This window comes from Dromaius novaehollandiae, chromosome 1 (genome assembly GCF_036370855.1).
Source record: "Dromaius novaehollandiae isolate bDroNov1 chromosome 1, bDroNov1.hap1, whole genome shotgun sequence".
In the NCBI taxonomy this organism is placed as follows: Eukaryota; Metazoa; Chordata; class Aves; order Casuariiformes; family Dromaiidae; genus Dromaius; species Dromaius novaehollandiae.
In genome coordinates, this window is record NC_088098.1 from 3166175 (window position 1) to 3181475 (window position 15301).

The 15301-nt window shown below is 44.6% G+C and overlaps 1 protein-coding gene across 11 annotated transcripts in view; it reads left to right on the forward strand.

Moving 5' to 3' along the window:
- The window catches only part of CELF2 (CUGBP Elav-like family member 2), a 515386-nt gene that overhangs the window by 436348 nt on the left and 63737 nt on the right, over window positions 1-15301 (forward strand). For all 11 annotated transcript variants that reach the window (XM_064502029.1, XM_064501618.1, XM_064501504.1 and 8 more), the window contains 2 exons: window positions 4836-4884; window positions 12286-12420. In XM_064502029.1, the coding sequence (XP_064358099.1) occupies window positions 4836-4884; window positions 12286-12420 (184 nt within the window). The remainder of the gene's footprint in view (window positions 1-4835; window positions 4885-12285; window positions 12421-15301) is intronic.

Consider the following 15301-nt stretch of genomic DNA (forward strand, 5'->3'; position numbering starts at 1 on the left):
ATTGACTGTGTATTTCAAGTTAGTTTGACCCTAGAGAAGTAGTTCTAAACAGTTCCCTTTGATAGGAAAATACACCTCTTTCGCTTCTGGGAAACTTGTATTACTTGTGAGTCACATGGGTTTCAGAAAGCAAAACAAGTTGCCGTTGAAGTGATGTGAGAAATATGTTCAAGAGCTCCTCCAAAAGGACCCTCCTGAAAGCGTTGGAAGCCAAGAGCTGAACGCAAGCTTCTGCAAATAATAATCCAGAAAAGCAATGCTCTCTGAAGACACTGGGCATCGTTTAATTCTCTGGGGCTGGTGGATTGTTTTCCCCTCTTCCCCCAGTTTTTTGGTGAGTCAATGCTTTGCGTCCTGACTTCCAGAGTCTGTGAAGGGATGTGCAGGAACCTGCGAGGAAGAGGTTTCAGTTCTTATTTTCCTTGCACTACTAGTCTAATTAGGCTGCACTCACTAATTGGATCAGTAGCCAGCATAAAACTTTAAATTCATTCCCCAAACTAGTTACACAAAGCACACAGATTTTTTTCCCATCCTTCTCAGTGTTGATGCCTCTTCAGGCACGTTTCTTCCCCAAGGCCCCTAGCTGTGCCTTAATATTTTCTTCATCTTTGGTTTTCCCATTGTTTCAGAAAGTCCATAGATTTATATAATCCCTCCCTCCAAGAGGAATATCAGGGTCCTGTTAAGGTCTGGCATCCCTTCTCCTTCTCTCTCTCCCACATCCTCTCCTACCATTTTATAGTTTTGAGACACGTGAAATATAAAGGAAGTCTCCCTTGGCTTTAACAATGATCGATGCTAGCAAGAAGCAGGTCCCAAAATGATAGAAATGACAAGATACAAGAAAGCTGTCATCTTTTAATCCTCTTGCTGCTTGTTTGGTTTGGATGTCACCCAAGTAATGCAAGTTCTTCAGGGGAATGGGTCAGTATAAATAATTGCAAGCTCTCGCATCCCTTTTGGCCTTCATCTCACCATCGTATAATGATTTTCAGTCCCTTCTCCCTTCCTTTGAGCCTCCTGCTTCTCTTTTCCTTTTGTTGGACCCCTTTCACATGCTGTTTTGAGTTTTTTCTGGGTTCTGTAGCCCCTTGTGCAGAGCACCTTGAAGGTGTTTGAAATCCCTGTTGGGTGGTGGAGCAGGCTTTGGTGAGCTTTCAGGAGCAGTGATGGAGCTGAGGGTAAACAAAAGGAAATGCTCCAGCCTGGTTCTGCCTTGGGCAAAAAAGAGGTTTCACTCATCTGTCAATTAAATGGCTTTAGGTGCTTAAAATTCACCCTTTGCCTGGTGGAAGGTTTCGCTTGATTTTGCGTTGTGCTTCCTTGCAACGTGGACTTGGTGGCAGACTCAGAGCATGCTAATGCTGCACTGGGCCGTGCTGGGGGAAAGTCCTCCCGATTCCCTCCAGCGCCCTTTGCTTAAGATCGCCCCTGATTTTGAGCATCCCCTGGATGGATAAAGCACGTGGGAGTGATCCCGGCTATCGCCTCCACGGAGCTCCGGCCGCGCACACCTGCCCGCTCGCCGCGGTGCCGGTGGGGCCAGGCAATCTTGTTTGACAGCCGGTGAGAGAAAGCTGGCAGGAATGATGGCTTAATCCCTGCAACAGCTTCCACGGTCCCAGGCAGCTTTCCACCCGGGTTAATCGAATTTCCTCGCGGTGGTCATGCCAGCGGTGGGCTCTTCGCCGAAGCGCTTGCTTCCTCCCGCGCAGGCGTTGCAGGGCGGTGGCGAGCAGGGAGCCGGTGGTGGGGCTGCTGTGGGGTAGAGGCCCTGGAGGCTTGGCGCCTGGGGAGGATTCATGGCACTGAAAGGGTTTCAGCTTGCTCCAATGGGTTTTTTTTCCTTTCTGATGAAGTTATACGTGCATACAGTTGTGTGCGTGTTCAGGAAAAAGAGGTGGAAAAAATAAAAAAGATTTAACTCATCAGTGATGACGCTAGGCCTTGGCTTGGGCCTGCTGCTGCCCTCACTGTTTCGCTGTCGGGTCCACGCTCAGTCTGGTATTACCGTATATAAATTACTTACTGCAGCTACTTCCCTTCCTCTTCCCCACTTACTAATTGCAAAAGTGCGTTCATAAATACTGCGTTTTTAGAAGCAAAGCTTTCTCTTCAAACCACAGAAGGAAACGTTTCCCATTTTTCTGTATGACAACATGACGTACTGAGCCATCGCTTACCTCGAGATGCCCGAGCGTGCGGCTTTGTGATGTATAGCCACAATAACGGCTTGCTGATAAGACATGAAATCCTTCATTGCCATAGATGACATGATTCTAGTGGGTGGCATCTAATTTGAAACAGGTTTGTATCATCTATAATCTTTTGGAGGGCCTGGGAAAGCGCAGCTCTTTTATTATTTTATAGCCTACAGTTATACAAGCAAGATATAAAGCGCACAGATTATTTTCCCTTTTGCTCATTGTAGAGTGAAGGGATAGTGCCGATTTAGCCTTTGTGTCTGCCCCTTTAATTTTCTTATCCGCTGCACTCTTCTTCGAGATTCATTCTTCTTTTTTTCTTTTTTTTTTTTACACCTACTTTTAAATATTTTATGGCTAGAGAGCTTATAATATGTATTGTCACGGCAGTTGTCTCTAGAGGTCAGCAATGAGTTTAATAATGAGATGCGAACCAGTGACTCTGTAAAACCCATTTTGGGTTATAAATGGCATGTTTTATTGAATCCAGTGTTAAAGGTTGTTAACGTATCAATTGGTGATGGTCAGGGTTAAACAAGCTTCAACATGAGCCCTCTCATGTTAGGGAACTGACAGTAACATATTTTTTCCACCTCTTTGCCGAAGCCATGTTTGTGTATCGCATCCCTTTTGCCATGGGTATGCTGCGGTTTAAACCCTCCAGGCCTGATCTGAATCTTTCATTAGTTTTCCACTGATATAATGCTGTTAAATGCAATGGAATCGCTCCTGATTTATGCTTGCTAGCGAGGAGAGAAGTCTACAGAATGTCTGGGCTTGGTTCGATTTTTCTACAGATGCATATTCTGAAATTTACCACGAACTGAGAAATGGTGTTTCCATGGTCCTAGGAAAGTATCCTACATCCTTCTGGTCCTCTGATATCAGGAGACGTGTCTCCTCGTGTCTACCTCAGCTTTTCTTTATCTGCTGCTCTTAGCTGCACCCTGGTCCAGGCATCCGGACGACTCCTGTGGTTGCTTCATTGCTTCATCTTCCTGGTGCTCCGCAGAGCTGCCGGTGCCTGCAGTGCGCTCATTGGAGCAGCTTGCACCTTTTTTCCTCTTTCACTTTTTTGCTCACTGGGTGGACATGCTGCACCACATTGCCGTGAATTGAAAGTCTCTTGCAGTGCCCAGTGCCCAGTGTATTGTTGATGCCAGATAAATGTTAAGCACTAGTTAAAGAAGATGGAGTACAATATAAGTTCCCTTTTTGCTATAAATTAGATCGAATAAGAGTGGTGGCAGGGAAGTGCAGGGCTATTAAAGTCCATTTGGGAAACAAATGATTCAAAGAGAACGGAATTGTTAAAATTGAAGCAAATTTATGCATCCTGGTGACTACATTCACCTTGTGGCTTTGCCTTTTCCTTAGGGCACGGTGGGGAGTTTTCAGGCAGTACAAGGAATGCATTGATTTGTAGGGCTAGGGAGCACTCTGAATTTTGAGTAAATCTTCTGGGAAGATTCACAGCAATATTTTATATTTGCTAAAGAATCTAGCAAATATGTCCCTGGAGGTTACATGACTCCACCAAAACCAACGCAGATTTGGTTGTTTGCAGCTCTGGAAGCACGTTTGATATGAGTGCATGGATGTTATCTCCAGCTCAGCTGGTTTTGTTTTCCAAAGCTTAAGCTTTTTGCAGGCGTAGGTATGACTTCTGAAGGCTTTTGAGAAGCTATAACAAATTTCACCCGAATCTATCACAGTGGACATACAGCTGGCTATAGTCAAATGAAGAAAGTCCAGAGGAAGTGCCATGCACTCTGATCAGAGAGAGTTTATTGACTGTTGTGGTATTGCTGTTCCTGAACAAATAGAAGACACTTTTGCTGAAGGTTTGGCTGGAGTAGTAATAATAAAAGGTATGGGAATAACATTTGGTAGCAAAAGACAAGGACATACTGTACCAAGTGTGTGGAGGTAGGATGCTGTGTGATGTACAGCACAGGACACTACAGGTTTCTTTTGCAGTAAGGGGGGGGAAGAAAGGAGGAACAGGTTGAAAAGGAAAAAGTATTAGGAGTTTTTATGGAAAACAGAGCTGTTCCGTGTTGTGGTGGAAGCTTTACGCATGAATGTATAAGATTTTCTGAAAAGAAGGCAAGGTACTAAGCAGTTATAGGAAGCACAAGTCTCTTCCTCTCCAGTACTGAAAGAATCAGCGCATGGTTTTTTAATTACAAGCAAAGTTCATTTGTCAAGGTAAACTCCTTTGAGTGTGTTTCAAATGCTTGCTAGGTCTTAAATTACTTGAAAATTCCATCTTGGTTTTGGCAGTGGTTGAACTTGAGAAAAAAGTTGGTAAAATAAAAAGCAAGCATGCCATAAACTAATGAGGGCTGTAACTTTAGTGGTCTTCTGAAACTAGATACAGCAAATTAAAGTTTTATATGAGTCCTGTGGGCCCAATGATCTATTTTTTTTAATCTTCCTGGTTGTAAAATGCTTCTTTACCATTTTATTTTTTCTTAAAAGCTTATAATATAGTGCTGTTTTGAATTTATATCGTTTGAGCATGTTTAATACTGATCGTGTATCCTTTTAGCCTCTCATTAGAAACATGATTCTTGTTTTTATGACTATCCAACCTGCCTTACTCTTTTTCATTTTTACTTTTAGATGCATCATCCTATTCAGATGAAACCTGCAGATAGTGAAAAGTCCAATGGTACGTGTTTTAACTTATTTTTACCTAATTGTGACTGTCTTTTCATGAAAGCACACAAAACATTGCGAGAGTTTTTGCTTTCCTGCCTGTGCGGTGAAAACTGTATGAGGAGGTTTCCCTATAGCTGACAGGTCTGGAAAGACGTTGACCTGCTCTGAACTCCAATTTATCTTCAGCTTTAAAGAAGGAAGGATATGTTCTGAAAAGCGTTCTTGCCTCAGACCTGCTGTATGTCATGGCCCCCCTCATTACACATGTCTTCCACTTGCTCTCCCAGCAGTTAGGTGATCCAGGAGCACCTGGTATTGATAGGATGGAGATGAAATTTTAATGGTGAGAAGACAAAAAGAAAAGAAAAGCAAGCATTCGCATGTTAACAAACTGTGTAAGCACCTGACAGGTCCTTAAACATTTGCCTCAACTTCCTGCTTTATAGAATGATGCCGTTCTGAATCTCAGCCAAATTTAGGCTTTAATCACATGCTTAGTTCTGAACTGGGAAACCCACCTTGCATCTCATGGTATATTTATTCCTCTCAACCATTCTAAAATGAATGCTATAATGACAGTAATATTCATTCAGAATACGAGGTTACTGCCTAAGTGGATGTATATGACATGCAAAATAGACAGCACGCTAAATCTATTAAACATGCCAGGTTTGTATATTCAAGGAAATAAGATAATCGGATGGTAACGCAGCCTGGCTGGGTGTGATTCTTTAAAAATATATACATGTGTATATTTTTCCCCTTGATTTGTTCCTGTAATTTTCTAAAATGTATGTTAAAGATATCATCTCCCTTCTTAGATTGCAAGAGCTTCTTTTTCCCATAAGGCCCACATAATCAGAGCTGGTTCCTCCAACAGGCATCTTTGCACCTCATTAATTAGTAATCAGGGCAGAAGCCGTGCACTTAGAGATCTACATACCTGCAAATGTAAATTATGATTGGGCTCTAAATCTCTCCGCAAGGCTTTTTTAAGGCTTCTTTTTTGCTAATTGTGGTGCATCCCATTTTCAGGCTTCTCCAAGGATTATAAAGTTTAGGAGGAAATTAAAACTTCACATTGTGCTAGGTTTCCTATTAGGACAGCTTTCAAAACAAAACTGGCCACAAGCACAGCAGATTTGAGCTGTCACCCGTGCTCTCTTTCACGTTATCCAAGAACAGCATTTTAGCAGCAATTTATTGCTGAATGCTCAGAAAAGAGACCAAGGCATCTGCGTGAGCAGGAGGCCAGAACTTGTCAGACTTGTCAGACCCCACCGCAGTGAGTGAGAGCTTTGCTATTCAAATCAAAATTTCACCACCTCGTTTTTATTGTGCTTGCAATGGGCAAAGGTTTTCCCTTAGGTGCCGGAACACCAGCCAGGACCCTCGGAGCTAATTATAGCCTGTATGGGTCCTTCTTTCAAGGAAAAAATTTGCCTTAAGTTCCTGGCAAATTAGAAACATAACAGACAATGGAGCAATATAGACTCCAAATGAATTACTTGTTCATTGCCTGAAGTTTTTCTTCCTAAAGAAGATTGAACATATTGGCAAAGCACTATGGGGAATTGTGCAACTCCTGTTCCTGCTCTGCAAGTAGAACGTGCTTAGAAAGCAGGGTAAATTAGCTCCCCGCTGCTATTAGTGTGGGCCTATCTACATGATAGTACTGTCTGCACTGTGGGGATATTCTTAATCTTCAGAGGATTCCTCCTCCACATAAGAATCGTGAGGAGTTGGGGTTTGGGGATTGGGGGGGGTTGACTTTCTTTGTACTTTGGGGAAAACACGTTGAAAGATCAGAGGTTGCAGCTGTCAGATCAGGCACCTGCCTCCATCTCCTGGCGAGTGCATGCACTTCTTGCAGGCATGTTGTGGGTGACGGGGTGTAGGAAGCACCTCCATGCGGGAGGTGAGAGCCCGCAAGCAGCTTGGAGAGCCAGAAGAGAAGGAAGAGCAGCCCAGGGGAGTGCTTGGCACGTGTTTCCCATATGCTGCAGGCTCTCCATCTGAGGAGGTGTGTTATCTGTGCCAATAGCAAATGGCAAGAAGAAAGCATACCCCTCAACAAGACTGATAGGTTCAAAGGGGAAGAGAAGGAAGGCATGCCAAGGCATCTTCATTTTCACCATACATGGTGTGCAAGCTTTTGAGGAATGCTTGAAACCCTTTGATTTCTGACTAGTGGGAGGATCCTCCTACATGCTATAGGTGAAATAGTGTTTCTGAAGTTTCAAGGAAGGTAAAGAAATTCTCTCAGTCAAAATTTCCAAGCTGCTTGTAGAAAATAATGTGAGAGAGAGATTGGGCATTCATTGCCATTCTTCTGAGCTTGCACACGTCTGTGGAAAGCTTGAGAGACCCTTTTAGATTCCCTTCAGGTGAGGTTCCCATGTTCATCTTACAGAGGTTTTTCAAAGAACAGTATTTGCTGTGTGATAATACTGAAAATCCTACTGAGGTGGATGAACTGGTTTTACGGTTGTTTGCCCATTTCTAGAATTCAGATCCAAAAATGTGTGAAGGGTTTATAATTTTGTGACTGTCTTCCTAAAACATTTTGCTTGCTACCAAGTTCCCTGTTGTGGTACCAAAATACAACTGGAGAAGATTCGCCCCTCCCCGCATTAAGTCTCTTGCAAAAAGATTTGAATTGGCACCCAAGGCCAGGAGTGCAACCATGCAACCATGAAATGCTCCTCCTTCCCCGTCGCTGTTCCTGTCTTTGGATTAATGTGTCCCTTCAGAAGCCTGCCCCTTAGCACAGAAGGCCAAGCTCGCCTCATGGAAACTGGGAGAAGGATGTAGAAGAAACACCTCCCGCACATGCTTGATGAAGTGCCTTGGCACTTCTGCAATATTTGGACTTTATTAGCAACCTGAAAATCTGTTTTCTTCTAGGTAGGAACTGGGTGACTGATAGATCTAGGCAATCATCTCCATCCCTTCCCTCTCTACAGAAGTGGAAATGGAGAACGATAGCTCATGTCTCTGAGTCATCTCTCCTCTCGCGCAGATGAACCAAAGCTTAATCTCTTCCACTGAGCTTTTAGCAGCTAGAGTTGATGGAGAAAGATTTGCCCTTAGGTCTAATTTTGTCTATTTGTCTACCCTGGAGGATTCTTAAAAGGCTTTTATTGTTGACAAATGTAGTATCTTTGAGAGAGTTTCAGATGATGAAATTTGTAGTATGCCCTGTTCTGATCACCCATTAAATAGTCCCAACCATCTTTATATTGCTAGTCAGTTTAACCTATTGATAAAGTTTCAGTTAAGGAATACCTGCCAGAAAAGCACGGCTTGAAGGCTTTGAAGACTCCACCGTTGCTAGTTTGCTCTCCACTGTTAATCACTCACAGCATTTAGCTGTTTAAGGATATTCATCCTTTTTCAAAAAATGTGGGTTCCTGCACTCTAATACAAAAAAGTGGGTAAATGCATTCTTGAATTTATGTAGTCAGTGGCCACATACTACCATTTAGAAAATAGTTAATTTTTTCTGGATCAGGATTTGAATACTGTCAATACTTTCAGGCACATATCCTGAGGACAGTGTACTCTTAAATGGATCAAAGCACCAACACTTCAGGGAAAATGATGAAATTCTCCATTAAAAAGGGGGTGGGAGGGATAGGGGAGAGCTGTGTGATCTTATCATTTATTTTTATTTATTTTATCAGTGAAAACTTGAAGAAATAATTTTGAAATTCTAAGTGGCACGACTTTGCCGATTTGGAGGGAGTAATTAAATGCCATATGTTAGCACTAACACATAGAAAAGTTGATAATTAATGCAGGCAGCTCTGGATCCAGGTGTGACTTTGACAGATTGTACGCGAGGGTTTTTCACAGGCTTACAGATAAGGATAAAAAGTCTGTTTTCCCCTCTTCCCTCCTGGGTGAAAAAAAATTAATAAATAACCATTTATACATAATTAACCATTTCTTGATTGGCTCAAAAGAGAAGGCAACTTCTGGAGGGGAAATGTGCACTTTAACTGACTGGAGCTGTCAAATGTATAATAAAGGAATATTCCTGTGATTTTTCATCACAGAATTTTGGGGGTTTAGGATGAGAAAAGAGCAAAATTTGTTGAATCTTAAGGCAGATTCCCATGATTCTTGTAGGGTTCAGCTCTTCTGTAGCATGCTGATAATAATCACTACCCTTTATTCTCATGGATTAGCACAACTGACCTAGTAAACTGAGACATGAGGGGTGTCCTCATGAGAAATGCTCATTACTGTTGCAAAGCTGAAAAATCAGACCTTCAGGACCTCATTTTGCAAGTTGGTATAGCTGTGTCAGAAGTTAGGAGACTCCAGCACGATAGCAGTCCCAAAGCAGAGGCTGAGTTCATCTCACCTACCTTGAGATGGCTAAAGCGTAGTCAAGTCTCTTCAAGCGAGGTACCTACCTAGGCGCCCTTGCTAGGCAGGCGAGAGCTATCAATATGCTTGATGGGGTTACAGGAACAATTCATCTCACTGTAAAACAGGTATCTGCAATTAGTTACACCAAGTTCCTGCACCGTGAACACCTGCATTCAGGCAAAATGTTTTCACCCCAAATCCAGCAGGTTGAGCCCTGGCTGTGTCACGCCAAACTGTGCCTGGGCAGCAGAGCTGACCTGCATTTCGAATGTGCAAAGAGGGAGTACACTAACCTCTGAATAAATTTGACCCATACTTCTTGCTGCCTGTTTTCTATTTAATTCTCACTCCATTCCTGCAAGGCACATAAGGATCCTTTTTGGAAAGGGCAGAAACAGGTGACCAAAAATGCAGAAGCAAATTCAGATAGCCAGTCTTACATAGGTAAAAATGCACTCCTTCCTCTGCATGAAAATATATAGTTGAAAATTATTTTGGCCTAATAATATCAGATGCTATATGAGACAGGGTGAAAACATGTCATTTTGATCCTGACTATTGTCCCTTTAAATATTTTTTATTCTGGGCCTCTAGCCAAAATAGAATAGCAATTTTCTTAAGCTTCAGCAATGATCAGCGCTGACAAATGGCGCTGAATGCCGAGCACGTCACCATATCAATATGTTTTCTGTACTCTGAGCATCCTTTGTGAAATCTGCATTTCTAAGATGTACAGTACACGGGAACTGGATGTTTAATTTACTATAAAATCACCCCGAAGCTGAAAACCTGCAAATCATGTTAGTTAAATGGCATGTTTATAGATTTACTAGCAAAACTGAAGGAGGCCGGTGGGGAGTTTGTCAGCTGCTCCTTTTCGGGAAATTAAAACAAAGCCTTCGCGTTGGGCTTTGAGGGAGGGCAGAGGCATGCTGCGGGCCATGGGCGCTCTGCTTCTGCTTGCTTGCGGGGTGAGGATCCCTGCATCAGGGGTCCCTCATTTCTTTGAATTTCCATCTAAATTTCTTTGCTTAGGGTCTTTTCTCAGGGCCATAGCACGTGGCTGGTGTCGAGCAGACAGGCTGGCCAGGGACTGTCCTCGAAGGGATTACTCAAGGCAGCATAGGCATTTTAAGCAGCCATATTGCAGGCATCATCTCCCCTGCAAACACGAGTGCCCCAAGCAAGCATGGGCTTCCCCTCCGCCTTGCCCAGCGGCTGCCGGAGCTCCAGCCACGGCCCGGCTGCCAGCTCACCCTGTGCCCGTGGGCACCACAACTCAGGTCACCACCCATAAAATAATTAGTAGGAACACCAGAGCCAGTTAAATATTACAAATGAGGTGTAGAGTTTCATGAAGAGATGTTTAAAATATACAAATATCAAGCCCAACCAGCAGGTCTTATATATTGGTCTGTATAGGACAGGCTCATCCCATGTATTCATCATTGGTTAACCCTTTCCGAAGGGACCTCAGTATAAAGTGGGAATGAAAATGTTGAGCCTTGAGGAACGTCTGCTGAGAAAAGCTGCTTCTTCTGGGTGTTAAATTCACACCAATTTTCTTGCAAGCTTATGGAGTGAGAAGCTGAGATTCCAGGGGCTGGTCTATGTTTTGGAGTCTGAAAAAATGTGCGGTCTTGGCGCTTGCTGGTATAAAAGCTACAAATACTTTTTTAACTCAGCAATTCGGAGAAAAAATTACTTCCATCACCTCTCTTGTGATCAATAAACATGAACCTCTTCTTCTTTATTGTTGGAATTATTAAATGCCGTTAAAGTGCTGAAGTATAACACAAATAAAATCCTATGAAAATAGATGCAGTTTCTTCCTTCTCAGCTGCAATTTATTCCATTTGACAAACTCATGCTAATACAAGGAGAGTGGGCTGGGGAGCAAGGGAAGAGTCATTATTATGTTTTGTTAGCCCCAAAATGAAAATACTTCATTACAAAAATAATTTGCACAATAATAGAAATAAATAAGTGCACTGCAGACTCTCTGGAGTCAAGCTTTCCTTCTCTCCTTGCTTCCCCACCAACTCTGACAGTCTGCTCATTAACAGTGAATTGGATTTACATGCCATTTCAAGAGAAGAAGAAAGCACTAGTGTATATACTGTATAATAAGCGCTTAGGTTTTCGGTTCAATATAGATGGGATGGCAAGTTAATTTTTTTTTTTTTTAAGTCTTTCCAGGATGAGTTGAGGTTTGTTGAGCTATTTCTTTCTCGACAAGAGTCCACAGCTTTGGACTGGTAAATCTGTGTTTGGTTAGGAGGAGGACTGTGTGCTTGCTGCTGCAGCAGCCCAGCCTTGGCTGGTCTTGGTGGCGATACAGGCAGGAAATATTCTGCCGATAATTCAGGTAGAGCAGCTTTTCTTCTTGCAAACTCAGCATCGTTATGCCTCAAAGGCGAGGGGCTCGTGGAGAGCATTTTGCAGCCCCCTAGGTGCCGCGCTGCCCTTGCGTCCTCTTGCAGGAGACCAGGCATTTTCCCCGAGCAGTCGCTGCCCCTCTGCCTTTGCGAGTGCTGGGCATTAAGCTGGTCAAAATTGCAAGTAAGGACAGGAGCATCCCTCTCCAAACACTTCCCAGGAATATTTTTCGTTAGCTCGTAGCGTTACATGCACCGTCCCCTCTTCACCCGCACCCCGTGGTGATATCTTTCGTGCCTGAAGGAATTTATCCGCATGGAAATCTATGCAAGGGTGTCTCTGCTCGCCGACGGAGGCTGGTTTTCGCTTAGGAGCTGCCATGGGGAGGCATGGGCGGCGTGACTAAGGCAGCCAATTAACGCGTTACACAAACAGCAACTGCCACTGAAAAAAGGGAGCGAGATAAAGAAGAAGTGGAGATTCGGGGTGGGGGGAAGGGAGGTGGGGAGTATAAAGTGTTTGCCTTAGGACTTGTCTTCAGTTACAGAGGCAGCCTCACATGACTGGAGCCCGGTTTGATGTGGTAATGAAGCATTGATCACAGGAAAAAAGATGAAATGGCCTTTGCTCATTCATTATTTTTATCTTCTAGCTGTGGAAGACAGAAAATTGTTCATAGGAATGGTTTCGAAGAAGTGTAATGAGAACGATATCAGGGTGATGTTTTCTCCGTTCGGCCAGATAGAGGAATGCCGAATCCTCCGGGGACCCGACGGGCTGAGCAGAGGTGAGCGTGCCGCCTGTACCGCCTCCTTCCCGCGGCACGGGCGGGAGCCGTGTCCCGGTCAGGGTAGGCAGGGCCGCGGGCCGCCGCCGGGCTGAGGCTGTCAGGTCTTTCCAGTGTCAGAAGGGTCTCGGGGCCAACGTATTAACGCGTGTCCTCACGCCGCTTGGCAGCTGGCAAAGTCCCCTTGCCCCCTGCGGAAACACCGCCGGTTTTCTCCTCTCGCAGACTCAAAGGTCCATCTCTGCTTTGGACCGTAAGGCCAAAAGAGAAAGGACCCTAAGTGACCGGTTGAAGGCAGGCAGGGGCATGGGAACCGGCCCACGTCGTAGCGCTGTCTCCTCAAATCCTGCGTTTTTTATAACCGTATGCAAAACACAGGTCTGCCATAACTCAGGAGCCAAGAGGTTAGCTGAAAATGAGAGCTTCGCCTGGACCAGACTTTTTTAAAAAGGGCTTTTAGAGCTCGTGCCTATCTCACAGCCCAAAGCCCAGGGCCGAGGTATCGAGCAGCACCGCAGAGAGCCGTCACGCAGCTGACCTGGCCTTTGGAAACCCGCTGTAGCACAGCCTTCAATAGCTGGCAATCCCTTTTGAGTACAAAAGTGCCTTTGGAGGGAAAGGCCCTCTGCAAAAAACTTACCAAAAGAAAACTAAATTTGTATCGATGACCTAGGCTGCATATTAACTCCATGGTATACGGACCTGAAATTACTCTCAGAGTGCGAACCTTTTTGCAAACTCAGTGCCACGTGGTGCTGAGGGGAGAAGTGAATCATGGTAGCCCCGTCTGTCAGCGGGGAAAGATGCCCGGTACTAGCCACCATCATTTAATGGCACAAGGAGTAAAGGAATTTCAAGTGTGGAGCTGTGAAGAACATCACTTCTGTTTCTACAGCAGTATTTTTCTTCTACCCATAAAAATCCATAGAAATCACAGTTTATGCATTTTATTACATTTTCAAAACGCACAGAAAAAGATAACAGTGCCCGTTTTGCATATATATCTATAACCTCTGAATCTACTTGTTTCCTGTAGGCTCTGGAATCTGCAGTACTTTGTGCAGCAATTTGTGCATGATGTTGAGAAGTTATGGTTTTTTGTTTGTGTGTGCCCAGCCTGTGCAAAATGCCTAGAAATCTCGACAGGTGAAGTTGCATGTATCATTATATGTTTCATGGAGCTGGTTGAAAACCCTTACTCTACCGCTTCTGACTATTAAGCACTCATTGAAAGGATATGCTAACAAGAAATAGGATGCCCCAAGAAAGTTCTGCGCTTGCTTTTATGCATGCCTAGACTGCAGTTCCACCAGTTTTGGGGCTGGGATGCAGCAGTCCCTTCGGACACGGGGAGCCTCAGGGTCATGGCTTTTGCCTTGGGGAAGGCTAGGGGGAAGCTCTGAGTAGGTCTCTGCCGCTCAGTAATGAGTGTTTCGCTGGCGTAGCTGAGGGCTGTTGCTATCTGTCTAGACCCTATGTTGAGGCAGAACAAATATTTATGATTTTTAGCGATTTCACTTGCAGGTAGCACAGAGCAGAAGGAGTGGTGGAAGTCAGAGGTGGAAATGGTGCTAAATAACCGCTGAAATAGCAGGATTTGGTCATCGGATGTTTTGAGCCTCGAAAGAATTAAATGATGCACTGGCATCACCCAGCAGAGATGGATCTTTTCTGGGATCCATGGAAATCCAGCTGCATACTTGCTTTTATTCCCTAGACAAGGGTATCCTGCAAGCATAGAAAAGCTGATTATGAGATCCAGTAGGGTAGTTTTGCTCTGCAGTAAATAGCAATCTCAAAATAGTCAGGAGCTGAGATTTTTAAGCAACGTCACACACGTCCCAGGCAGAGCAGTGCCGTCTGCCCGGCAGCAGAGTCGTAGGTTAACGTGCTGCTCTTTCCCGCTAGAGGCCAAAGATCTCGGTCCAGGTAGGTCCCGCTCCAGTAGCCTTAGCAGAGCTGCATCCCCGCTGCCGCTGGGGTTTATTTTGGTCCCAGTCACGCCTGATCCTCCATCATGCCCTCATGCATCATGCCTTGTTAAGCTCGAATTGCTTTCTACACGCCCGTGTTCACACCTGAAAATGAGTTCGGCTGTGCCAGCCGGGTTCTCGGGCAGATGTTTATCAGCTTCACGAAAGCACCGCACCGTGCGAGGAGGCAAAGTGCTGGGAAAGTGGTCGGGACCACAGAGCTGAAATGAAAAGCGCTAAGGGAGATTTGCAGAGGAGGGATCTTGGCTGGAAAAGAACAGGGTCAAAAGCTGTTCCATGAAGGCAAGGGGAATGTATACAGTTAAATCGGTGTAACAAGTGCCAATACTTAGTGGATTTTAATTCACATTACCATTTCCAAGACATTACTTCCCTTTGCCGCAAACAGTGTGTGTTTTCCCAGCACCCTCCGGATGTGCTTCCCTCCCGGCCACAGAAGTGGGAATGACGAACAGGCACTTTCTTAGGAAAACACTGTCCTCACGATGCCAGAGCCTTCGGGAACTCGCAGTGCTCCCGGCAGCGCGATGGAGATATGGTCCAATAAACTCCGCTTGGCATCGCTTTGCAGTTGTGTAACGTGGCATCTCACAAGACGGGAGCTTGCGAAGTTTAGTCATTGGTGTTTGTGCCAACTTTGGAGCTTTGTGAAAGGATGCGGGGAAATAATCTTTATCGCCAGCAGCTAGCTGCAAGCTCGCGGTTATGCTGCTTGGTAAGACGATTTTGTTTTGTGCTGCTGTTTTTTTCTTAATGAAGAAGACTTCTTAAAAATCAGTTGACGTTTAGACCACGTCTACGTTGCAACAGCAACGGTGCTGCTAGTGCAGGAACAGGCTGCTGCAGATCCATAGGCTGGATCTAGGGTTGCAACGTACCACGTGGCT